The following is a 26,099-nucleotide window of genomic DNA, read 5'->3' on the forward strand; positions in this document are numbered from 1 at the left end:
ACAGTTGAAATTAATTAAAAAAAATTTTTTTAATGTTTATTTATTTTTGAGACAGAGAGAGACAGAGCATGAATGGGAGAGGGGCAGAGAGAGAGGGAGACACTGAATCGGAAGCAGGCTCCAGGCTCCGAGCCATCAGCCCAGAGCCCGACGTGGGGCTCGAACTCGCGGACCGCGAGATCGTGACCTGAGCTGAAGTCGGACCCTTAACCGACTGAGCCACCCAGGTGCCCCGAAATTAATTTTAATAATATATTTTATCAAGCCCATATATCCAAAGTATTATCAACATCAACATTTCATCTGTATCAAGAATTGTTAATGAGATTTTTAAAATTGCTATTATTATTTTAATGTTTTATTTCTTTTTGAGAGAGGGCAAGCAGAGGAGGGGTAGAGAGAGAGGGACAGAGGATCTGAAGCAGGCTCTGCACTGACAGCAGCGAGCCCGATGTGGGACTTGAACTCACAAACTGTGAGATCAGCCTGAGCCAAGGTCAGATGCTCAACTGACTGAGGCACTCGGGTGCCCCTAAAATTTTTGATTGCAGGGGGCACCTGGGTGGCTCAGTCAGTTGGGTATCTGACTCTTGGTATCTCCTCAGATCATGATCTCACAGTTTGTGGGATCAAGCCCTGTGTCCGGCTCTATGCTGACAGCACAGAGCCTGCTTGGGATTGTCTCTCTCCCCTCTCCCTCCCCCATTTGCACTCTCTCTCTCTCAAAATAAATAAATAAACATTAAAAAAATAAAAAAAATTTTAATTGTGGTAAAAACATAAAATATACTATCTTAACCATTATTTTTTCAGTTTTTATGTATTTATTTTGAGACAGAGAGAGCGTGAGTGGGGGAAAGGTAGAGAAGGGGAGAGAGAGAATCCCAAGCAGGCTCTGCAGTGCCAGCACAGAGCCCAGTGCGGGGCTCGAACTCACGAACCATGAAATCATGACCTGAGCTGAAGTCAAGAGTTGGATGTTTAACTAACTGAACCACCCAGGTGCCCCCCATCTTAACCATTATCAAATGTATGTTACAGTGATGTGTTAAGTACATTCACATTGTGCAACCAATCTCAAGAACTCTCTTCATCTTGCAAAATATTCATATTTTATGTCTCTGTTTTTCGCATGATTTCTTTGAAATCCGAATTGTGTTTCACACGGAGAGCACATCTCAGTTGGACCAGTGGGGTTTTCCAGCACCCGCTAGCTGCCCTGTGTGGTCGTGGCTACTGTGCTGGATAGGGCAGCTGTGCTACTGGGGTGGAGCTGGAAATGAGAGAGGCCCAGGGTGCACCTGCAGGGAGTTTAAAACTCCGGTGGTTGGAGACAGACAGGAAGCACATGAATAGATTAGATCGTCTCCCAGGGTGTTAGGTTCTATGGAGAAAGTAATAGGGCCATGGGCTCGAGCACTCTGGGGGTTTGGGGGTCAGGTCACCTCTGAGAGGTGGCATTGGAGCTGAGGCTTCAAAGGAGAAGCTAGCCCCATGAAGGTAGATCTAGAGTAATGGTTTTCAACTCTGCCTGTGTATCAGACTCTGTGTGGAAATTAAAAAAAAAAATGTACAGATGCCAGACGCTGCCTCCACCTGCAGAGCCAGAGTCACTGTGTGTGAGGTCCCGGCACGCATGTCTTCTAAAGAGCTTGCCGAGTGACCGATGCACAGCCAGCTTTTCTGTTCCACTCAGCAGGAGCAGCAAGTACAAAGGCCCTGAGGTTGGAAGACCCTAGCATATTGGAGGGGCAGAAGCGAGGACAGGAGAGAAGGGTAGGAGGTGAGCCTGGAGTGGGCAGGGGCCAGGCTTACCGGTGCTTGAGGCCACACAGTAAGAAGTTTGGGTTTTATTCTAAGTGGGACAGGAAGCCATTGCTAGGCTGGTAGAAGGAATACTACAAGGTCTTTTCGCCAAAGTGCTTGACACTCAACTTGTTCTTTGCCTAATAAGAAAAAAAAAAAAGAGTTTAAGGTACCCTAGTTCCACCTATTGCCCTTAACCTGGAAAGAAGGGTTTCTAAAGCATCCCTTGGTTAGGGAAGAAAAGACTAAATTCACCCCTAAGTCTAAATCATTTCTACTCAGGGGCAGTGGGGTGGATTTACTGACCCTCATCCCCAGTCCCAGGTTCAGGAGGGGGTCTGCCAGTACCCTTCTCACTCCTCACCCTACACACTGTCATGCCTACTGGTTACTTCTCTTTTCGCAGCGCTTATCGGTCTGCTGGAGCTGCTATGACAAAATACCACAGACAGTCTGGCTTAAAGAATAAAAAATTACTTTCTCCCGGTTTTGGAGGCTGGAAGTCCAAGATCAAGGTGGCGGCCGAGTTGGCTTCCCAGAAGCCTTGGCTTGCAGATGACCTGCTTCCCTCTGTGTCCTCATGTGGTCTTTCCTCTGGGAGCACAGAGCCCCGGTGTTTCTTGGGGTGTCCCAAAAAGGAGGCCGGTCAGATTGGCTTAGGGCCCACCCTACTGGCTTCATTTTAACTCGTCACCTCTCTAGAGACCATATCTCCACACTCAGCCCATAACATAACTCCACGTGGCAGGTAGACAGAGGGAGACCAAGAACTTCCTGCCTCATCCCTCCCATACAAGCAGTGATGCTATTTAGAATGTCTGGGTGAAAGCCGCCTTCCATTCGGAAAGGTCTCCTGCCATAAACAACCCTCGCAAGCCTACCTGAGGAGAGCGGCTGAAAGTCAACCCTGCCTCCCAGCCCTGAAGTCCAGACACATTTTTTGAGCACCTACTGTATGCAAAGTTCCAAGCTCATGGGGAAATCTGTCTAGGGACCTCCCCACCCAGTAGGATAGATTAGAGAGGGGTATGAATAGCCATGATAGGAGGGGGGTGGGACCAAATATAATAGGAGGGGCTGGTCCACAGAAAATATTATGGGGTTAAGGAGGAGGGAAGATGATTTCCATTCCTTGGGAATGGGACACTTCTTGGAAGAGGTGGCATGGGAGCTGGGCCTGGGGGAAAGGCGGGCCTGGGGGAAAGGCAGTCCAGGGCAGAAGCAGCATGAATAGAACTATGCTGGTGGGAAGATCGGGAGTATCTGTGGCATTCAGTGAGTGGTCCTGCTGGACATGGGTCTGAGAAGCACAAGAGAGATCACTCACAGACACTCATCCCTCTTCACATGCCAGACACTTTGCAAAGGGCTTCTTCATATTTACAATTTAGCCTCCACACCAACCCAGTGACATAGGTGCTATTTCCCACTTGTTTTACAGATGGGAAAATCAGGGCATAGAGAGGATGAGTCAATTCTACACGGTCACACAGTGAGAACATGACAGAGCTGGGATTTGAACCCAGCTATCCCATTTTTGAAGGAAAGCAAGGAGAATAAAAAGATGTGTAGTTTGGGGGCACATTGTGAGGCATCATCAAAGCCAGCAGAGCGGAGGGTCTGGTCTTCAGTCTGCAGACACTGGGAGCCGAGGAAAGTTTCCCACAGGCATGTGACACAGGCAAGCTGAGCCTCCAGGAAGTGCAGTCCCCGGACGAACGGAATCATTCGTCTACCAAGCTGGGAAACTCCCCTTCTAGCACCTGTCCTTTCTAAAGCAGCCTTGCAGATAAGAATGTAACCTTAGCAGCCACCCCCATGTTTTCACCTTTCTTTCCCCTAAATAATAGCCAACATTTAGGCAACACCTTCCCCAAGTGCTTTACAAGCATTATCTCGTGATGGTCACTGAAAACAAAAGCCCAGGGAAGAAAGTGCTACTATTGGATGCATTTACAGATGAGGCAACAGAGGCTCAGAGGGGATAGGGTGGGTCCAAGACGTCATTCAAGTCCAAGGCGGGCGCGCTCCAAAGCTCACCATCTTGATAATAATAGAATAATTTGTGTGTCTCAATGGGAAACAGAGGAGAGCTGGGCCTTCCACGTGAGCCTCAAAATACCATCAGGTTGACCTTACTTTTCGGACTCTAGTTGGGAACACTGCATTTTATTCCCAGTGGAATAACCAACCTCCCTCCTCCCCCTCTGCTCCGGGCTGGGTGGGGACTGCCCACTCCAAGTTGCCTCCAGCCTTGGCGGGGAGAGAAGTAGGGAGCACTTGAAACTGACCACATTCTTCCCTGCCAGCTGTCAACACCCACCACCCACCCTGGGCAAGTGGCCACTTGCATGGCTGTGTAGGGGTGGGGCCGTGGGCTCGTGTCCTCACCATTGGCACCCCAAGTCATCTGCCCCTTAGAACGAGGTGACATGGATCCTGGCAGTGGGCCTGGTGAGCGAGGTGTTTTCTCATGTAATTGTGATCGTACAGGATAAAGCCTGGTATAGCCGAGGTAAGGAGAGCAAACACAGCATGAAGACTCTGTCAACAAGAGTTTGAAAGACAGGAGCCATCCAGGAAATGCAGTTCTGAGTCTGCCTCCTCCTCTAAAATCCATCTTTGGCTCACCCCTTTCCCAAGAGGAAAGGCAAGGTCCTCCTGCATAAATTGTGGAAGAAATTGTCAGGCTGCCCGAGACCCCAGGCAGATTTTCCTAGTTGATAGAGCAGCCCTCCCTTTGGGGGTTTATTCAATATTCTTGAATTAAAAAAAAACAAAACAAAACTATAGGGATGCCTGGGTGGCTCAATCGGTTAAGCATCCGACTTCGGCTCAGGTCATGATCTCACGGTTTGTGGGTTCGAGCCCTGCGTCGGGGTCTGTGCTGACAGCTCAGAGCCTGGAGTCTGCTTCAGATTCTGTGTCTCCTTCTCTCTCTGCCCCTCCCCGACTTGTGCTCTGTCTCTCTCTATCAAAAATAGGGGCGCCTGGGTGGCGCAGTCGGTTAAGCGTCCGACTTCAGCCAGGTCACGATCTCACGGTCCGTGAGTTCGAGCCCCGCGTCAGGCTCTGGGCTGATGGCTCGGAGCCTGGAGCCTGTTTCCGATTCTGTGTCTCCCTCTCTCTGTGACCCTCCCCCGTTCATGCTCTGTCTCTCTCTGTCCCAAAAATAAATAAATAAATAAAAAAAACAAAAAAAAAAAAACGTTGAAAAATAAGTGGAAAAAAATTTTTTTAACTGTAAAAGTAACAGAAATTTTTGGAAAGCAGTATGAATATTAGAATGTAAGCTGAAGTGTACATCCAACCTGACCTTCTCTAGAAAGCTTACATTCTGCCAGATAGTAGATCCTTCATCCCAACCAATCCAGAATCCCTGCTACCCCTCTCCCAGAGTTCTGTCTACATTCTAGAAGCCTACATTTAAAAAAAAAAAAAAAAAGATCTTTCATAATTCCCGCTGCCCTAACCACCACTTTTCCTGACAATCCACTTTTCCACATGCACATGGTCCGGCTTACAATTTTTCACCTGTACAATGGTGCTACAGCGATACACATTCAGTAGAAACCACATTTGGAATTTTGAATTGGAATCTTTTCCCCAGGCTGGTGATACAATCCTCTCTCATGATGCTGCACAGGGGTTGTAGCCAGCCACAGCTTCTAGGCAACCACACAGTCTCAAGAATAAACCACTGATATCATCCTATACCCATACGACCAGTCTGCTTTTCATGTTCAATACAATATTCAATCAGTTACGTGAGCTATTCCCCCACTTAATTATAAAACAGGCTCTGTGTCAGATGATTTTGCTAAATTATGGGCTAATGTCAGTGTTCCAAGCAGCTTTAAGGCAGGCTAAGCAGAGCTGTGATGTTCAGTAGGTCAGGTGTATTACATACCTGTTTGATTTAGAATATTTTCAACTTGCCACAAGTTTATCAGGACATTACCCCCATCGTTAAGTCGAGAAAGCTCTGTAGTTAGCATATCGTTTTTGTCAAGTGACATCCTCTCATAAGCTTTTTCCTGTGTTGCCGTAAAAAATCATTTTCTCATTCATTATACAAGCCATATGTGTTCACTGTAAAAAAGTTACACAGACTAAAAACATTTTTTAACTTTTAATAACCCAAGATCCTTCCGCCCAAACATAACCATTATAAACATTCTGGTTAATCTCATCCAAACTTTTTTTTTTCCTAGGCACATAGTTATTTATAAGTCCATAGTTTGTTTTAAACAGAAATAATTAACCATCCTTGTTAACGGCTCTCCAGCCTTTCACTGGATGCCTAGATGGTAGTCTGTTCCATTCTTCCACTCCATTGTACATTTAGATTTTCTTGCTGTGCGCATCTGTGTTCATGCAGAGAAGCCAGGCCTTGGAGATTTTGTTGTCAGGAATGGTAGTCCCCTTTCAAACCCACCCGTGGTTCCAGGTCACCAGATGAACAAGGAAATGACAACCCGGGAGCACTCAGGTCCTCCAAGGTTTAGCATATTAGCCAAAGGCCAGATGACTGCCTGTGTCTCTTTTAAAAGGCCGTTCAAGGGGCACCCGGGTGGCTCAGATGGTTGAGCATCTGACGTCAGCCCAGGTCATGATCTCACAGTTGGTGAGTTCAAGTCCGTCTGTGCCAACAGCTTAGAGCCTGGAGCCTGCTTTTGATTCTGTGTCTCCCTGCCTCTCTGCCCCTCCCCCACTCGTTCTCTCTCTCCCTCTCTCTCTCCCTGTCAAAAATAAATAAGCATTAAAAACATAAATAAACATTTTTTAACATTAAATTTAGATAAATAAATAAATGCCCATTAAAAAAGAAAGGGGGTTTTTCTGGCAGCTCAAGGCACATCTAATGTCACGGAGCTTGCCGTCTTCCGTCTGGATGGCAGGTCATATGTCAAGCTTCTCCTGGGCTGGAGGCCGATATAATCCTGGGCCTGGTAGTGGAGAAACCAACAGAACGGGTTTTGTAACAACACCTACCGTTGAAAATGGTGAGGTATTTTATCTAATCTGGCGAGTTTATGAGGCAAGGGAGGATCCTTGCTGAATGTGTCTCCCTGTGCAAGGGGGCATGTGGAGATGGTTTTTAGATGGTGTGCAGACAGACGTCTTTGATCTCATCAGTAATTATTTATGTTGAGGTGTATTCGAAAACATATATAATTAGTGACAGCGAACCTGTGATTTTGTGGACACTCTGGCTTAGGACGAAGCTAAAGTAGGTATTTAAGTAAAAACAAGAGTGAGTCAACATAAAGAAAGATGGGTGCCCGGACACAGTCCGCATCATGAAGGCAGCGCTCAGTGTCGGCCCTTGTGTAGGTAGCTCCCACCCCATCCCACCCCCGGTTCAGAAAGCCAGCCAACCATCTTTAGGTCCAGTTCTTGTCCTGCCTTTGCTACCAGATGCTTCTGTTTCAGACGCAGCTTTTCAGAGCTTCTTCCCCCCTCCAGTATAAACTGGATCTAGAACCTGGAAGGTACTGGAAACAAACCGTGAGCACAGACACAACATCTGAGCTCCTAAAACCTGCAGCTGGTCCTGTCTGGTCACTTTTGAACATGGAAGTCCTGTCCTGCAACATCATGGTAAATGCCTCTGAATTGTGGGGCGATGGCTTTGCCATCTGAGCCCTAAGTCAAGCGTGTATTACTATTTTTTTTTTAATGTTGACTTATTTTTGAAAGAGAAAGAACATGAAACCGGGGAGGGGAATAGAGAGAGAGACACACACACACAGAGTCCAAAGTAGGCTCTGAGCTGTCAGCACAGAGCCCAACGTGGGGCTTAAACTCACAAGCTGTGAGATCATGACCTGAGCTGAAGTCAGAAACTTAACCAACTGAGCCACTCAGGCGCCCCAAGCATTTATTTTTGAAGTGAGATTTTTAACTGGATCTGTGCATTTGAGATTTTCTTTAGACTTTGCATGTGAAGGGGTCCCAGGGGTCTCCTGACCATTATTGACGATTCTATTTATATATGTGGGAGTCTTTAAAAAAAAAAAAAAGAATGGTTCTAGTCTTTTGACTCTAAGTTCCTGGCTGAAGCTGATAAAGGTGACTCTTGGGAAGTGGATGATGGATGATCACCAGGAAGAAGTCCCCAGTTCTGTGCCCACAGGATGTACTGAAGTTCAAGGACAGTACAGACTGAGGTTCCTGGTCCTTGTGGTCATTTTCCTCTGTGACCTTTAAAACTCTCACCAGCAAAAAAGTGAGTTCCCATATCGCTTGCATATCACTGCCTAAACATGGAGTAGCATTTATCTTGTCAGCATCACAATGCATACGTATATTTAATGGCTGCCATTTTCTTTTTGTATCTGGAAAGCAATCATAGGCCCTGAAAAGAATAAAGGCTCCTAAGAGCTGGTGCTACTCACAAGTTGCTGTTAACCAGGTATTGTTCTAAGCACCCTCGGGGGTAGGTGTCATATTGTCCCCAGTATTCAGGGGAGGAAATAGAGGCACAGACACACCATGTAGCTTGCCCAAGGTTGCACAGCACAGCTGGATTCAAACCCAAAGCTTGGCTCCTGCACCCGTGTCCTGAGCCATCCCTGTACATTTCCTCCCAAGTGCCTCTTTCTTCGGATGCTGTAACTTGCTTGTTGTGTAGTGCCTGAGGAGCAAGGGTGTATGGTGTGCAGGCTCTTAGCAGTGGGGTCTCTGGTGCTCCAGGCTGCCATGCAGATGGCTGCAGGGGAGGGGAGGGCCTCAGTTATGGCTTCACGTCTGGAGACCAGACCAGGTTTTCCAAGGACCCTGGCGCATGCTCCCTGCAAGGTGTGGCCAGCGTTCTTCAGCAGCAGCAGCTCTGAGCCCTTATCTGACACCATTACTCATCTTTCATATGAGGACCAGCCAGACTGGCATAGCAAGGCCACTTCTAGCTGGCAGGTGGACGGGATGGAGGCTGGCAGAGGGCTAGTGTGAAGATGGCGGCAGGCCCTTGCCCCGCACTCTTTGCCCCCCACACCCCCCGACGCTGGCTTCTGTGAGCATCATTGCTCTGTTTTGAGCCCTCCCGGGCTGTGTTCATCCTCCAACACTGGCCAACAATAGGCTCCTCTCCTTTCCCAACACCCCAGATCACAAAGTTCATGTCCTAATTGGTCTCTTCAGGAAAGGTGGTTTCATCTTGCTTGGGGACAAAGGGAGAGTGCTGGCCCCTGAGTCATCCCCAGGATGTTCCAGGGTTTTAAAGAAGGTATGAGGAGGAGAGTACACAGGGTGGAGTCCCCTGCCCCCCAGCTTGATGCAGCCAGCCTCCCACAGGGAACCCACAGCACTTCTTTCCCAAAGATTGCTTAGAATTAGCATGGGAGGAAGGGATTCTGTATTCCAGGTCTGAGTGTGGCTTTTCCGCCTGCATCCTTAAGGCACCAGCCATGCAGAGGGGTGGGGTGAATCCATACCACCATGGGGTCTGGGCTGAGGAAGGGGCCAAAGTCAGCAGCACAGAGATGTTTCTGATCTCCAAGGCTCTCCGTCATCCTGCAGGGAGCCATGCTGGGGCCGGGGCACATGCTGAGGTGGTGAGGGCTCCATTCCAGGGGAGGCACCCCCAACCCCCTGGGCCTTCCTTCATATGGGACAGGTGTGGATCGTGGTCTCGTCAGTGGCTATGTGCGTGGCTGCTGGTGCTGGACAGGCTGGGTTTAGGTACAGCTGTTTACAGAAGTTGTCTGGAAAACCAGTTGCCAGCCGTTGGGGACCTTGGGGACCAGAAGAGATCTGGGGACCACAGGATTTCCCTGCCAAAGAAGGACATAGTCCCACAAGAAGTAGTCGGGGCACCACTTCTCCACAAATGACAGTGGGTTTTTTCTCCACGAATGACAGTCCCAGGAACCCAGGGTGAATACCCATAGTCATTTTGAATAATTCTGCTCCTTAAAATAATAATGATAATGATAATAATAATAATAGTAGCTACGTTTTTCAAGACTTACTATGTGACAGCCACTGTGCAAAGTGCTCCCCATGCATTATCCCATTGAATACTGGCAACAACCTAGTAGGTGCAGGTACTGTTATCCCCATTTTACAGATGAGAAAATTAAGAGTTGGAGGACCAACCTATTATTGTCATGGATTGAGCCCCTCCCTTGAGGAAACAGCAGAACTGGGCCCTAACTGGGGTCTGACTCCCAAATCCTACACCATCCGTCCCCTGATGGGAACATAAGCCACTTCTGGGTCTTTAACATCCAGTGTTTGCTGGCCCGCCCTGGGCTGTGGGGTGTGCTTGTCTGTGCTGTGGACGGGAATGCATTGCCCTTTGAGGGTGCCCCCTGCCGTGGAGTGGGAGTGGCCCCACCATCACCCCACCACAGAGTGAAACTATGGGACCCCCACCAACATGCCCCCATGCCACCCCCAGACGCCACCCCCACAAGGTAGGGCAGTGACCCCAAAGGACATCTCCGTGCAGGAGCATGGCCGCCATAGAGAAAGAGGAGAGTTTCCACTCCATCACCCCACCACAAAGAACACAGAGGTGACCTCAGCATGACCTTGCCGTCCGTATATTCTCAGCATTTGGGGGTGGAATGTATGTTAAATCTCTTCTAACCTGTGATTACTGGCCTTCCTCATGTCACAGTGGACAGAGAATGAGCATATTTGAATTATGCACTGAAGGGACAAGGTGGCTTTTGGCTTCCCTGGAGTGGGGGGTGTCCAGCTGCCCCAGAGTTCTAACCCCCCTTGGCTCACTGGAAACACACCTGTCGGGACTGCACTAGCTCACCTGTTCCCCGTAGCCAGATCCCCGCCACACGCCTGACGGCCCCTGTGGTGGGGTAGTCTGCGGCCCACCCACCCCCAGCTGCCTTTCCCTTGGCCTGTGAGGTTGTTTCCCCGTTTGGGGGTATTGCAGTGTTGTAACCACCATCCTTACGGTGCGTACAGGCACACACACGTGGACCCACACAGGCAAACACGCACGCCTGCATGCACAGAGTAGACCCATAGGGTCCCAGCTGCCACATTATAAACGTAATGATGACTGCCGGCTACTCTCTGAATGACTACCCCAACTCCCACCCCATCGGCATGTAAAGGTGTGCTTTCCCCAAAGCCTGCCCGATACTTGGTATTACAAAACCTTTTCATCTCTGTGTATCTAATGGCTGCTATACAGATTTTTTTTTTTTTTTTTTTTTACCTAACTGTAATCAGCATAAATTTGCAAATGCAATTGCTCTTTATAATTTTCCGGTTCTGTCCCCTGTGGGCATGCAGGCTATACACAGGCAGTGATTGATCTATTTCTTTACTGGTTGTTTATTGCTGCACGCTCAGTGCCTAGAACAGTGCTGAGCACATAGTAGGGGATGAATAAATGTCTACGGACCAAATAAATGAATAGATTAAACATCGACATGATCCAAAAGACAAAAGGTGCAGAAGGAATAACTCCTTTTCAGAAGCCTCCTTCCCTGCCTGTGTCCCCAGCTACCCAGTTCTCCTTCTCGAAGGTAGTTCGTGCTCCCGATTTCTTGGGTAGGCTCTCCAGGATAGGCTATGCACACACCAGTAAATATCTCAATGCTTTTATTTCCTTTCTTGTTTTTACACAAATGCATATAGACTTTGTATACTGTTCTGCCGTTTCTTTTCTCTCACTTAACGAGCATTCTCTGACTCTGATCAGCTCCTGTAAGACCATTGCCTCTCCCCTCCTGGAGGGCTGTGGAAGGGATGCTTTCTTATCACCTCCATTAGTCAAGCTGAGCTTAGCTCTATGGGAGGACCCCTAGATGTCTACGGCCATAGCCTTGGGCAAATGAGGTGCATATGTACCACAGAGGAGGCAGCTGACCCCATTGCTACAATGCAAACTTCCCCCACAGCCATTAGAGCAGGGGCAAGAGGTCAGGTGTCCCATCACGTGTGTTGGTAGAAGTGGCTGGAAGCCAGGTGACCTGGTTTCTATTTCCAGATTTGCCTCTGACTCACTCTGATTGTGGGTAAGTCTCTCTGGCTCGAGTTACCTCCTCTGTGAAATGGGCATAATTATGCCAACCCCCAACATACTTAAAAGGAGGGCATAAAGATACATGATGAAATGCTTCAGCCAGGTAGAAAACAACAGAGAATTTTCCATAGGGTGATAAGCAAGATGATTTTAAGTTCCTCTTTTAAGAGGGACTCTTTTTCAAATAGTGAAATTATTGTAATAGGTATTAGGAAAATGTGACTTAACACATCAACGTTATTTCACAGATATGGTGTTGCTGAGTACTCATAGTATTGCTTAGGACTAGGTGGAAGTTTTTTAACCAAAAAAAAAAAAAAAGTGAGTTCAAGTGATGTTATACATTAAGTGAATAATGATACAAGTGCTCTAACAATTCAGCAAAAATTGTCAGGGTGGTATGCAAACGCTTGATGTTTGGGAAACACTGAATTAATATGTCAGGGGAGCGGTACCTGGGTGGCTCAGTCGGTTGAGCATCTGACTTCAGCTCAGGTCATGATCTCATGGTTGGTGGGTTCGAGCCCCACGTTGAGCTCTATGCTGACAGCTCGGAGCCTGGAGCCTGCTTCGGATTCTGTGTCTCCCTCTCTCTGTGCCTCCCTCGCTCACACTCTGTCTCTCAAAAATAAATAAATGTTAAAAATAATAATAATAAGTCAGGGGAAAATAAAACCAAACTCATTTTAAGGGCATCTTTTTATTTAATGCAAACATATAGGGCACCGCAAATCAGGTGCCAAGAAACTTACCATAAAGGGCTTGATATATTAATAGTTTAGGTTTTGCTGACCCCATATGTAGCATATTCTTTTTTTTTTTTTTTCCACTGCTCTTTAAAAACATAAAAGCCAGGGCACCCGTGTTGCTCATTTGGTTAAGCACCTGACTCTTGGTTTCGGCTCAGGTCATGATCTCGCGATTTGTGAGTTTGAGCCCCGAGTTGGGCTCTGTGCTGACAGTGCAGAGCCTCCTTGGGATTCTCTCTCTCTCCCTCTGTCTCTGCCCTTCCCCCACTCACTCTTTCTGTCTCTCTCTCAAAAATAAACTTAATAAATAAATAAATACATAAAATCATAAAAACCATTCTTAGCTTCAGGTTCCATACAAAAACAGGCCTTGGGCTAGATTTTGAGCTGAAATTTGGAGATTTTTGCAGTAAATTAAGGAGTCTATGGAACATAACAGCCAAGCTACTAGTGTCCCAAATAGGGGTAAAACAACCTGAATGGGACTCATGTGTTAATGACCCTGATTTATTAATAACATTAATATTCTTACTTTCCCCCTTTTCCAGTGTTGTAATGAGCTCATGGATTTTTTTGGATTTAATATGTTTCAATTAATTGCATTTAAAACAAATTTTTAACGTTTTTATTATTTATTTTTAAGAGAGAGAGAAACACAGAGTGCGAGCAGGGGAGGGGCAGAGAGAGGAGACGCAGAATTTGAAGCAGGCTCCAGGCTCTGAGCGGTCAGCACAGAGCCCGACATGGGTCTCGAGCCCATAAACCGTGAGATCATGACCAGAGCCGAAGTTGGAGTCTTAACTGACTGAACCACCCAGGTGCCCCTCAATTAATTGAATTTTTTAAGAAATGCTCTCATTGTCCCATCTTTGCTGGTGAGGATCCCTTCAAGGAGCCCTTTCGACTGACCCCAGTAGTCTTTGATACCTTCCTTTGCTTTCAGGTATGATAAGATATCCCAGGCTCATCCTGTACATTTCTCGCAACAAAACTGGTATCAGCCATTTTTCTAAGAAGCCCTGATTCCTTTTGGTTGGGAATGGTATTTAGAGACCAAAATCTGGGTGCCTGAAATGCACATAATCTTGGCATTTATAAATAGAAATGGTGCCCAGGGTGTGTTCTGGCCCCTGGAGAGATTCCGACCACTCCCCTAAAAAAAGTCTTCTTCACTATCTCCAGCCAGGGACGCTGAGCCCCATCCACGACTCTGATCCTGGCCAGGTGCTCGAGAACAATGAGTCAGTCATGTTCTGGGGCTGCCTGCCCTTAGCGGAGGCAGAAACATAAAAGATTTTTCAATGACCAGAGTCAAATCCATTTTCAGGTTAACCTTCAATTAAGTATAAAAATCCAGCTACCCAGAACTCGTATTCCCTGATAACCTTGGGTAATTGAGGTTTTGCTGCTAAGTACAGGGGATTTTAATGAAAGCATCTGACCTACAATTTACAGGGGTCACAGAGTCAGATGTCCACAGAAGCCAAAGCAGGGAATTTTAAAAACTGAATAAGGTGGGCTGAGTGTAAGAAAATAGGGAATGGGGAGACTTGGGGGTGGGGGGCAGGGAGCACGTGATCCGTCTTAGGGGACTGCCACTGTTCAGTTCTGGCAGAGTGTTGCCACATGGGGACAGTTGTCAGATAGTTCTGATTTTTCAAAAGATAAAGAAAAATCTAGATTTTTAAGACGTGAGCTCTCATAATTTTGAAACAGCAATGGATTTAAGTCTTTTGTTAAAACTTTAAATACGAGCAATGTACAGTACGTTACTTGCATTTTAAATATAGCGTTTGGTGAACTTTTACAAATGTATACATCCAACTAAGCACCATCTCACCCAAGACATAAAATAGTTCCATCACCTCCCAAAGGTCTCCTTCTGTGCTTTTCTAGCCAATGTAGTGTTTACCCCAGATGTGCTGGGCATCACTGATGTGCTTTCTGCCCCTATAGATTCGTATGTCTTCTTTAGGGCTTCATATAAATGGAATCACATAGTATATTCTCCTCTACGTCTAGCTTTGTAAACTCAGCCTGTTTCTTTTCTTTTCTATCCATCCCAGTTGTTGTATCAGTAGTAGTTTCCTTTTTACTGCTGAATAGTATCCTATTGTATGGATGTGCCACAATTTATGTATCCACCTGCCAGTGGACATTTGGCTGGTTTCCAGTTTGGGGTTATTATAATGAATAAGCCTCCTGTGCATATACACGTACAAGCCTTCATGTGAACGTATGTTTCAGTTCCCTTGGGTAATTAAAAGAGGGATTGGTAGGTCATGTGATAGATAAGCACCCACTTAAGTTTCTGAGAAACCACCAAACTGTACCATTTTGCATCCCAACCAGTCAGGTAGGAGAGTTCTAACTGCTTCACATCCTCACTAACACTGGGTATTGTCTGTCCTTCTAGTGGGTGGGAAATGGTGTCTCACTGCGGTTTTGATTTGCGTTTCCCCGATGACTCATGATGTTAAGCATCTTTTCACGTGCTTATGGGGCATTCATATACCTTCTTGTGTGAAGTGTTTTTTCAAAACTTTTGCCCATTATTTTGTTAGGTTGCTTATCTTCTTGTTGTTCAGTTGTAAGAATTCTTTATTCTGCATATGAATCATTTGTCAGACATATTTTTTTAAGATTTTTTTAATGTTTATTTGAGAGAGAGAGAGGGAGAGAGAGAGAGAGTGAGTGTGAGCAGGGGAGGGTCAGAGAGAGAGGGAGACACAGAATCTGAAGTAGGCTCCAGGCTCTGAGCTGGCAGCACAGAGCCCGATGCGGGGCTCAAACTCATGAGCCGTGAGATCATGAACTGAGCTGGGGTCAGACACTTAACCAACTGAGCCACACTGGCGCCCCTGTCAGGCATATTATTACAGGTATTTTCTCCTAGTGTCCTGATCTTTTGTTCTCTTAACAGTGTTTTGAAGAGCAGAAGATTTTTATTTTACTGTTTTAATAAAATACAATTTGTAGGTTTTTTCTTTCTTTCATGATTCGTGATTTTACTGTCCCACCTAAAAGATCTTTGCCACCCTAAGATTGCACCGATTTTCTCCTACACTTCTGGTTTTTTTGTTTTTTTGTTTTTTATAGTTTTAGCTCTATGTTTAGGTCTCTGATCCATTTCAAGTTAATGTGTGTATATAGTGTGGGGTAAGAGTTGAGATTCACTTTTTCTTACATGGACATCCATTCATTCCAGCATCTCTTGTTGAAAAGACAATCCTTTCTGCATTGATCAGCTTGGCACCCTGTAGATCTATTTTCCTTACTCTCTCTTATGTTCCACTGATCAAGGTGTCCATCACTGCACCAATATCACACTGTTCTGATTATTGTACTTCATAGTCAGTCTTTTTAATTTTTTTATTGTTTATTCATTTTTGAGAGACAGAGAGAGAGACAGAGTATGAGCCAGGAAGGGGCAGAGAGAGAGGGAGACACAGGCTCTGAGCTGTCAGCACCTCAGGGGGGCTCGAACTCACAGACCATGAGATCATGACCTGAGCTAAAGTCAGACATTTAACCGACTGAGCCACCAGGTGCCCCCATAATCAGTCTTGATGTCAGAGCATAGTATATGCCATTCAACTTTGTTTTTCCTCTTCAAAATTTTCTTTTTTCTATTTTAGTTCTTTTGCTTTTCCATGTAAAGTTTAGAATCAGCTTGTCAATTTCTGCAAAATCGCTATGGGATTTTGATTAGGATTGAATTAACTCCAGGGATTAATTTAAGGTTAATTGACATTTTAACAGTATTGAGTCTTATGACCCATGAACGTGTTATATCTTTCCATTAAGTTTTCTTCAATTTGAGTAATATTTTTTAAAAAAATCACTAAGGATGCCAAGACAATTAAATGGGGGAATAATAGTCTTGGTGTTGAGACAAGTGGGTATCCACGTGTGAAAGGACAAATCTGAACCCCTACCTCACCCCACATACAAAAATTCATTCAAATTGGATCAAAGACCTAAATATAAGAGATAGAATTATAAAACCCTTAGAATAAATCATAGGAATAAATCTTTATGACCTTGGATTATGCAGTGGATTCTTAGATATGACACCAAAGCGCACACAACCAAAGAAATATAGACAAATTGGACGTCATCAAAATTAAAAACGTTTGTGCTTCAAAAATCACCATCAAGGAAGTGAACAGATAACCCCCAGAACAGAATATTTTTGCATATGCTATAACTGATAAAGGACTTATATAGAAAATATAAATAACTCTTACAACCTAATAATAAAAAGACAACCTAATTAAAATGTGATCATAAGACCTGAATAGATATTTTTCCAAAGACATATTGGCCATATAATGGATATAGTTGCCAAGAGCACATGAAAAGATGGTCAATATCATTAACTGTCAGGAAAATCCAAATAAAACCAGAATAAGACACCATTTCACACCCACTAGGATGGCTATAATAATTTTTTTATTGAATGATAACAAGTGTTGGAAGAGGATGTGCAGAGATTGGAACCCTCAGACACTGTTAGTGGAATTTCAAAATAGTGCAGCCACTTTGGAAAAGAGTCTGTCAGTTCTTCAAATGGTTAAACATAGAATTAACTCAGTAGGTATATTCCCTCCTGGTATATACCAAAGAGAAATGAAAACATACGTCCACAAAAAACTTGCATATGATTGTTTATGGCAACGTTACTCACAATAGCCGAAAGTTGAAACAATACAGATGTCCATCAACTGATGAATGGATAAATAAATTGTGGTATATTCCATAATATAGAATATTATTTGGCAATAAAAAGGAATAAAGTACTAATACTTGCTACAATGTGGATGAACTTTAAAAACATTATGCTAGGTGAAAAAGACCAGTCACAAAAGATCACGTGAGGCATGGTTCCATTTATATGAAATGTCCCGGGACACTTGGGTGGCTCAGTCTGTTAAGCGTCCGACTTCGGCTCAGGTCATGATCTCACCGTTCGTGGATTCGAGCCCTGTGTCCAGCTCTAAACTGACAGTTCGGAGCCTGGAGCTTGTTTCAGATTTTGTGTCTCCCTCTCTGCTCCTCCCCCACTTGCGTTCTGTCTCTCTGTCTCTCTCTCTCTCTCTTTCTCTCTCTCAAAAATAAATATTTTTTAAAAATTTAAATGTCCAGAAGAGATGAATCTATAGAGACAGACCCTGGGAAGGGTGGAAGGAGAAATGGAGTGACCCTAATGTATACAGAGTCTCTTTGGGGAGAGATGAAAATCTTTTTTTTTTTTAATTTTTAATGTTTATTTATTTTTGAGAGAGAGAAAACATGAGCGAGGGAGGGATAGAGAGAGAGGAAGACACAGAATCTGAAGCAGGCTCCAGCCTCTAAGCTGTCAGCACAGATCCCAATGCAGGGCTTGAACTCACAAACTGCAAGATCATGACCTGAGCCGATGCTCAACCGACTGAGCTACCCAGGCGCCTTGGAGATGAAAATATTTTAAACGTTACTGTGATGGTTGAGCAACTCTGAATATACTAAAATCCACTGAATTCTGCACTTTAAACGGATGAGTTATATAGTATGTGAATTATACTTCAATAAAGCTGTTATTTTAAAATGAGAATTATAAAAATAAATACTGTGCTAACAGCAAAAACAACTCTTGCAAACCCAGTACAGCTTTTAGGTCATGATAGGCAACCTGTCACTGAGAAGGTTCAGAAGAACTGACTGTATTAGGAGCATGTATGTGTCCTTTGTCAAATTAATAGGTAGAGGCACGCACTGTGTTCCTAATTATCCTCCCACCAGGAAACTGAGTCAAATCTCAGGACAAATTTGTCTCTGAACCCAAGTGTGTGTTTCCTCTTGCAGGAAAACAGACTTGGTTGTACACGGCATTTATTGTCTCTGTATTTGCGGCCCGGAACGTTTACCACCAGTTTGGGGCCAAGCTTAGATGCAATCTGGGAGTCTCTGAAGCACGACGTGTCCACTGCTCCTGAGTCCGTGTGCGGACCCAGTCTCCACCTGGCTTGTTTGAGTTGGTTGAAGCTGTAAGCTTATTTCAACCTTTCTGCACAAGCTGTGTATACATCCCAAACACCGACCATCTATCACCTTGGGGCGAAATCTGTTGGGAACGACATCAAGTTGTTGGTAGCATGGATTGATTCTGGCTTGGCTAATGGCCCATGGGACCAAACTAGTTAGGAGATATGCCAGCACTCAACAAACTTCTGTTACTTGCCTGCCACTGTCACAAGTTTTGCTACACGTCCTACTATTGTTTACTGAATACTTTTCTTTAAACACATTTTCCGTTTTTGTGTTTTTTTTTTTAACTTGAGTGGATTTGTGAACTGAAAGCCAAAGTCGGTATCTCTTGCCATAAATTAGAGATCCCTCTTAAAAATAAACGCAGTGAAAACAGAATGATGTTAATTCTAACTAGATACTGTTGGCTGATAAGGTTCTGAGCCTGAGGCCTCATTGTTAATCTGGGAGATTAGCAGGGGTTAAATAGATGCTAAGGACCTGTTTGTACCAAGCCTACTTTCTCCTTGGCTGAATCAGATGATTAAATGAGAATGGCAAAGGGTAGACATCAGAGAGGCCCTTTGTCTTTTTCTTCCATGACAGTTTATTGGAGCCTCATGTGCTGTTCACCTATTAGTCCTTGGTGCTAAACTGTAAAGACAGACAAAGCCCCAGTTCTTTCCAAGTTTATAGTTGTGGATAATAATGTCTAAGAATGAAATAACTCATGAAGTAAGTACCTTGCAGTGCCTGGATCGTGGTAAACACATAGGACTTTAATGGTGCTCCTGTAGTTGTTATTATTATAATTACTATTACTTTATTTTCCCAGGGCAGGGAATGGGCCCTCTAGGGAAAGATGGAGGTTGGGTTAATCTGTGAACGTCCATTTTACAGCCATGATGGCCTGGGTAGGCATATGGAACTTGATTTCCATCAGCGAGCAGAGGCATTGGAGGGGAAAGCCTTTAATGCTTTGTCCAGGAAGGGGGGGGGGGGGATATTACTGTGTCAGTAAGTTAGGTGAGCAGTAAACACGCTTGAGCAAGTTTAAGATCTCAGGTTAGATATGAAAGTCTGGCATTATCCATTTGGCTATTTGGTAGAGTTCCAGGCACTGTGCTGGGCTTGTCAGGAATACAGAGCTGCTACTCTCAACGGGCTTATGATCTCATAGGAACGAGAAGCCACAGGCAGAAACAAATATGACACGGGTTAGAATGAGGTGAATTTCTTTCTTTGTTAAGATTCTTATGATTGAGGGGTGCCTGGGTAGCCCAGTCGGTTAAGCACCTGATTTCAGTTAGTAGGTTCGAGCCCCACAACAGCTCTGTGCTGACAGCTCAGAGCCTGGAGCCTGTTTCAAATTCTGTGTCTCCCTCTCTCTCAGCCCCTCTCCTGCTTGCCCTCTGTTTCTCTCTCTCAAAAATAAATAAACATTAAAAATTTTTTTTTAATTTAAAAAAGATTCTGATGATTGCAAATGACAGACACCCAATTTGGATCAGCATAAGTAAGAAAGTAAATTTATTGGTTGTTGGATCTGATGTGTCCAGGAGTAAATGGCTTCAGGAGTGGCTGGATCCAGGTGTTCAAATGTCAGAAATCTCTCCATCTTGTGACTCTGCTTTCCTCTGTGTTGGCTTTATTCTCAGGCAGTCTCCCTATTTGTGGCCCCAAATACCTCCAGCTTAGTAGTCTTGGCTAAAAAGGAGTCTGCCTCAGTTGTACCAGCATAAAGCAACAGAATTGAGTCTCAGCAATCCAAACTGGGGTTAGGTAAGTACCCCTTCGGACTAGGGGTGGAGTCAACCTGGCAACTCACACCAACTGAGACTGAGGGAGGTGTAGTTTCTCCCCGAGGACACACAGAGCCAGAGGGAAAGAAAGGATGCTGGACAGCAGGCACTGAGCTGCCCACCACACTGCCCCTGGCCCGGAAAGGCAGCAGCTCCGAGAGGAGGCCGAGGGTCACCCCTGTCAGGGAGTCAGGACAGCTGCATGAAGGAGGTGGCCTTTGGCCAGCTGGGGCTCCAGGGAGAGAGCCGGGGTGCTCCAGCAGCAGGTGGAAACGGGTATTTCCTGAGAAGCCATCATGTGCCAGGCTCTGTGACCAGTGTCTTGGTTAATCGAGAAACAGAGTCTCAGAAGGAAAGATTAGATATTCCTCCACAACCCACAGCTCCTCACCCCACCCGATGCTCCTAGACCCGCCTCCATCCCATTCCAGTCCATGTCTTTCCAGATGGCAGCTTTGATGGCATCACACGCTCCCAAGGGCTCCAGTTCTCTTGGCCTGAAACCCAGATCCTAAATGTGGCCCGCAAGCTCCCACTCACCCCTCCAGGCTCCCTCCCCCTCAGAGCCTTTGCTCCCGCTGCCCCCTCCACCTGAATGCCCCCTCCTCTTCACCCCCTTAACTCTTAGGTTCCTTAACTCAGCTTCTCCAGGGACTCTCAGAACTGCGGGTGGGGAGTGTGCTTTTGTTAGAATGACAACAGCTGGGCATTCATCTACACTCTGCATATTGTCATGCAGGCTTCACAAAAGACCCAGGAGGGAGAGGCTGGTATCATCCCCAGCTTACAGATGAGGAAACTGAGGCACCGAGAAGGTGATTGGCTCAAAGTCACACACCTAGAAAGTGGCGGAGCTGAGATTCAGACTAGACATGTCAGCTCCAGAGTCCCCGTTCTTCGCCACCACCCTTCACTGCCTCTGGGACCTCAGAGCACGGGGTCCCAACCCTTCCTACCATGTTTTATAACTACATATTTTTTTAATTCTCAAGTTAGTTAACATACAGTGTGCTGTAGATAGATCACGGGATAGATTCCCGTGATTCGTCACTTACATACAACACCAGTGCTCATCCCGATATGTGCCCTCCTTAAGGCCCATCACCCATCTAACCCACCTCCCGCCCCCATCAACCCTCAGCTCTCTGTAGTGCCTCCCTCTCTGTTTTTATCTTCTTTTTCCTTCCTTTCCCCTATGTTCACCTGTGAAGTTTCTCAAATTCCACATATGAGTAAAGTCATATGATATTCGTCTTTCTTTGACTGACTTATTTCATTTAGCATAATACCCTCCAGTTCTATCCACACTGTTGCAAATGGCAAGATTTCATTCTTTTTCATCACCAAGTAGTATTCCATTCTGTATACATGTGTGTGTGTGTGTGTGTGTGTGTGTCTACATATACATATATATGTATATATATACATATACCACATCTTTTTAAAAAGAATTTTAACGTTTATTTTTGAGACAGTGCGAATGGGGGAGGGGCAGAGAGAGCAGGAGACAGAGAATCCAAAGCAGGCTCCAGGCTTTGAGCTGTCAGCACAGAGCTGGACGTGGGGCTCGAACCCACAAACTGTGAGATCATGACATGAGCCGAAATCAGACGCTTAACCGACTGAGCCACCCAGGCGCCCCTGTATACCACATCTTCTTAATCCATTCATCACTTGATAGACATTTTGGCTCTTTCCATAATGTGGCTATTGTTGTTAGCGCTGCTATAAACATTGGGGTGAATGTGCCCCTTCAAATCAGCAGTTTTGTATCCTTTGGATAAATTCCTAGTAATGCAATTGCTGGTCGTAGGGTATATAACTACGCATTTTTGGTGGATTATTTGATGAACATCCGTCTCGCCCGCTTGTGGCTTGTAATAAAGGTAGCAGATGTGTTGGGCGCTTAGTCTGGCCAGGCACTGGGTGCATCACCTAGTTTCACCGTCTTAGCAACTCTGTACATTAGGTACAATTATGCCCATTTTATAGATGGGGGTACCTAAGGAGTCAAGAGTGTAAGTAACTTGTTCACCAGGCTAGAAATTCCCAGATGGCAGAAACCTTGTTTGTTTTGCTCATCAATGAGTCCAGAGGGACTAATTCAGTACCTGGCATACAGTAGGCTTTCAATAAATGCTTTTTAGTTAGTCGGATGGGTGGATGATAGAGAGCAGGAAGGGAAGGAGGAAGAGAGGGGAGAGGGCGGGGTGGGAGAAAGGGAAGGCAGCAGCGAGGAAGGCGGGGAGGGAGGGCTGGGGTGTGCAGCCCTGTCCTCCGCCTGTCTCCAATGCCCACACTCCGGCCACGACTGGGACAGCCCAGGACGCAGGACCGGTGTTGCACCTGGCTTTCCGCCGTGTCTCTGCAGGTGCCACAATGCACATAAAGAAGTACCTGCTGAAGTGCCTGCACCGGCTGCAGAAGGGCCCCGGCTACACGTACAAGGAGCTGCTGGTGTGGTACTGTAACAACACTAACACCCACGGCCCCAAGCGCATCATCTGTGAGGGGCCCAAGAAGAAGGCCATGTGGTTCCTGATCACGCTGCTCTTCACCTCCCTCGTCTGCTGGGAGTGGGGCGTCTTCATCAAGACCTACCTGAGCTGGGAGGTCAGCGTCTCCCTCTCCATCGGCTTCAAGACCATGGACTTCCCCGCCGTCACCATCTGCAATGCCAGCCCCTTCCAGTAGGTGGTCCCTGGAGCTCACCGCTGGCTCTCCCTCCCTTCTTCCTCCCCACCTCTCCCTCCCTCTCCCCCGTCCCTTTCTCTCTCCCCCTCCCTCCCACCCTCTCTCTGTCTCTCCTTCCTTCCCTGTTTCTTGCCCTTGCCCCCGCTCCCCACTCTCTTTTCTCCTTTCTTTCTTTCCCTCTTTGCCTCATCCCTTTGCAGCAAGTACATTTCAAAATTCATGAACCTCCTAGGCTTTTTTTTTTTTTTTAATGTTTACTTATTTTTGAGAGAGAGAGACAGGGGTAGAGAGAGAAGGAGACACAGAATCTGAAGCAGGCTCCAGGCTTCAAGCTGTCAGAACAGAGACCGACTCGGGGCTCGAACCCACGAACCGTGAGATCATGACCTGAGCCGAAGTGGGATGCTTAACCGACTGAGCCACCCAGGTGCCTCCATGAACTTCCCAGGCTTAAAGAGAACCTGGCTGGGTCAGCCGGTGGAGCATGCATCTCTTGATCTTGAGGTTGTGAGTTTGAGTCCCACATTGGGTGTAGAGATTACTGAATAATAAAATCTTTAAAGAGAACCTAAGAAGTACTTGGTGGCTGCTGCCTTCAAGGCCCGCCAGTGCCCGGTATTGATTCAGTACACGGTTACTGAGCGCCTGCTGTGTGCCCTGGGCTGTCCCAGGTACTAGGAACACATCGGTGAATAAAACAAAGTCCCTGCCCTCCTCACAGCCTACCAGAGGAAACAGACATTCATCTTTTTCTCCCTAAATACTGAATTATCATTGTGATGATAAAAAATATATATGGCAACAGTACATCAAGTGCTTATGAATTGCCAGGCAGTATGTGGAGTGATGTTTTGGTTAACTTGTGTAATTCTCACCCACGCAACCACCCTAAGGGTGGGTACTGCCATACTTGCTTGATTTATAGGTCAGGAAATGGAGATTCAGAGAGGTAAGGGAACTTGCCCAGAGACACACAGCAAACAATGGTGGGATTTGGACCCAGGTCTTATCTGACCCCAGAGGTGCCACTGTTTATCCACTTGATGGCAAGGCCTATGGAAGGGACACCCAGAGGGACCTGACCTAGTCAGGGTCAAGGAGGGGCAGGGGCCAGTCAGAGAAGAATGCCCCCCTTCCCCCCGGAATGAGTAGAAGGTAGCTGGGGGGAGGAAAAGAGTACTCCAAGTGGAGGGCACAGGTAGAGGGCCTGGGGTGAGACAGAGCCTGGAATTGACGGAAGGGCCGGCACAGCTGAGCCACAGAGAACATTCTTGTCCCAAAGAAGGTACTGAAAGGGAATTCCTGCTTCCCTTCTTTCGACTAGTAGGGCTCCTGCCTGCCGGGTGGATCCCTGGGGCTACTCAGGAGAACCTGAAATAATCCTTGTAACACCACCACCCCGTCCAGGCACTATTCCGGGTGCTTTGTGTCACTTCATTGAGTCCTCCCGACAGCCCTCCAGGGTAAATATTTTAATCCTCCCCCCCACCATTTTGTAGAAGAGAAGACAGAGTCTCAGAGATGTTAGGTTGTCCGAGGTCACACTGATATTAAGTGGCACGTCGGGATTCGAACCCAGACCTCATGCAGTAACCCACCACGCTCGACTGCAGCTGTGGACACGTAGGCTGTAAGAGCAGCCCCCCTCCCCGCAGCCCACCAGCCTCCCAGCTCCCCCTCTTCCTGTGTACACACAGGTGGCTGGTGTGATGGTCAGGGGACAGGAGGTGTCACGTCTGAAGGCCATGTCAGCTCTGGCTACTGTACTCCTTTGTACCAGGATGTGGGCCTGTGGCCAGGGTTTAACACTCACCCCTGCGGGATGTCCTCGAGCCAGAGCTCACACACACCGCCCTGGTGACCACACTGTGGGGCAGGGGCTTGGATAAATCGGGTTCAGAGCGGCCGGTGGGGACACTCTGTGGCATGGACCATTTCCACTATGGGAGCCTCTGGGGGCTGAGAGAAGGTACTGGAGCCCAGCTCCCAAGTCCCATCCACCTTCTCCTTCTGGACATTGACTCCTGTTCCCACAGTCTCCAATGGAGAATTAGGACCTCAGGATCACAGACCTGCCCTTCCTCTCTGCATTTTTGGTCCCATCCTGGGAGGGAGATATCAGAACCCCTGTGCCCAAACAGCATGCCCACTGCACCAAATCCGGGATCCTGTCCCAGCTCTGCCCCCACACCAGTGGGATGGGCTCGGGAAATCACAGCGACTCCCGGGGCTTCCTGATCCTTACATGGGGACTATCACAGAATTGTGGGGAAGATTATACATAAAGACATCAGAAGCACCCGGCACATGGGAAGCAATCACTAACCATGAGCTGTTATGAGTCTTCCTCATTAGAACGTGAACTTCATAAGGAAAGAGACCCCGGCTGTTGTGTTTGCTATTGTATCCTCTGTGCTTTGCAGTGTCTGGTACACGGTAGGTGCTCATGAACTGCTTGGTGAATGTATAAGTGAGCAGGTGGATGGAAGGAGGCGTGGATGCCCGGGTGGGTGGATAGAGAGGCAGGGGCCTGGGCAGAGCTCTGTCCTCACACGTGGTGACAGCCACGCTGGCGTAAGGGTGGGTCCCAGACCGCCGTGGCTCTCTGCCTCACTGCTGCCCTTGCCCCCCTGACCGGCCCCCTCCCCACCCAGGTATTCCAAAGTCAAGCATCTGCTGAAGGATCTGGACGAACTAATGGAAGCGGTCCTGGAGAGGATCCTGGCACCCGAGCAGAGCTATGGCAACGCTTCTAAGGCTCTGAACTCCACCATCTGGAACTACACACCGCTGGTCCTTATCGACGAGCAGAACCCCCATCACCCAGTGGTCCTTGACCTCTTTGGAGACAACCACAATGGCTCGGCACCAGGAAGGACCTGCACTGCGCAGGCATGCAAAGTGGCCATGAGACTAGTAAGTGGGCCCCAGGCACACATCAAGCAATGGACCCTACACAGTGAGGCTGATGGGAGTTTCTTTCCTTTAATAGCCCGGGTCTTGCTGGGGGAAAGGCAAGCTGGAAGTCAGTGCCTA

At 46.7% G+C, this 26,099-nt stretch overlaps 1 protein-coding gene across 1 annotated transcript in view; it reads left to right on the forward strand.

The window, feature by feature from the left end:
• Positions 1 to 26,099, forward strand: part of SCNN1B (sodium channel epithelial 1 subunit beta) — a 61,165-nt gene that overhangs the window by 14,753 nt on the left and 20,313 nt on the right. The window contains exons 2-3 of the mRNA XM_019430397.2: positions 22,741 to 23,059; positions 25,718 to 25,979. Of these exons, the coding sequence (XP_019285942.2) occupies positions 22,749 to 23,059; positions 25,718 to 25,979 (573 nt within the window). The 5' untranslated portion in view covers positions 22,741 to 22,748. The remainder of the gene's footprint in view (positions 1 to 22,740; positions 23,060 to 25,717; positions 25,980 to 26,099) is intronic.

This window comes from Panthera pardus, unplaced genomic scaffold (genome assembly GCF_024362965.1).
Source record: "Panthera pardus isolate Hobbes unplaced genomic scaffold, ASM2436296v1 HiC_scaffold_5, whole genome shotgun sequence".
NCBI classification, from domain to species: Eukaryota; Metazoa; Chordata; class Mammalia; order Carnivora; family Felidae; genus Panthera; species Panthera pardus.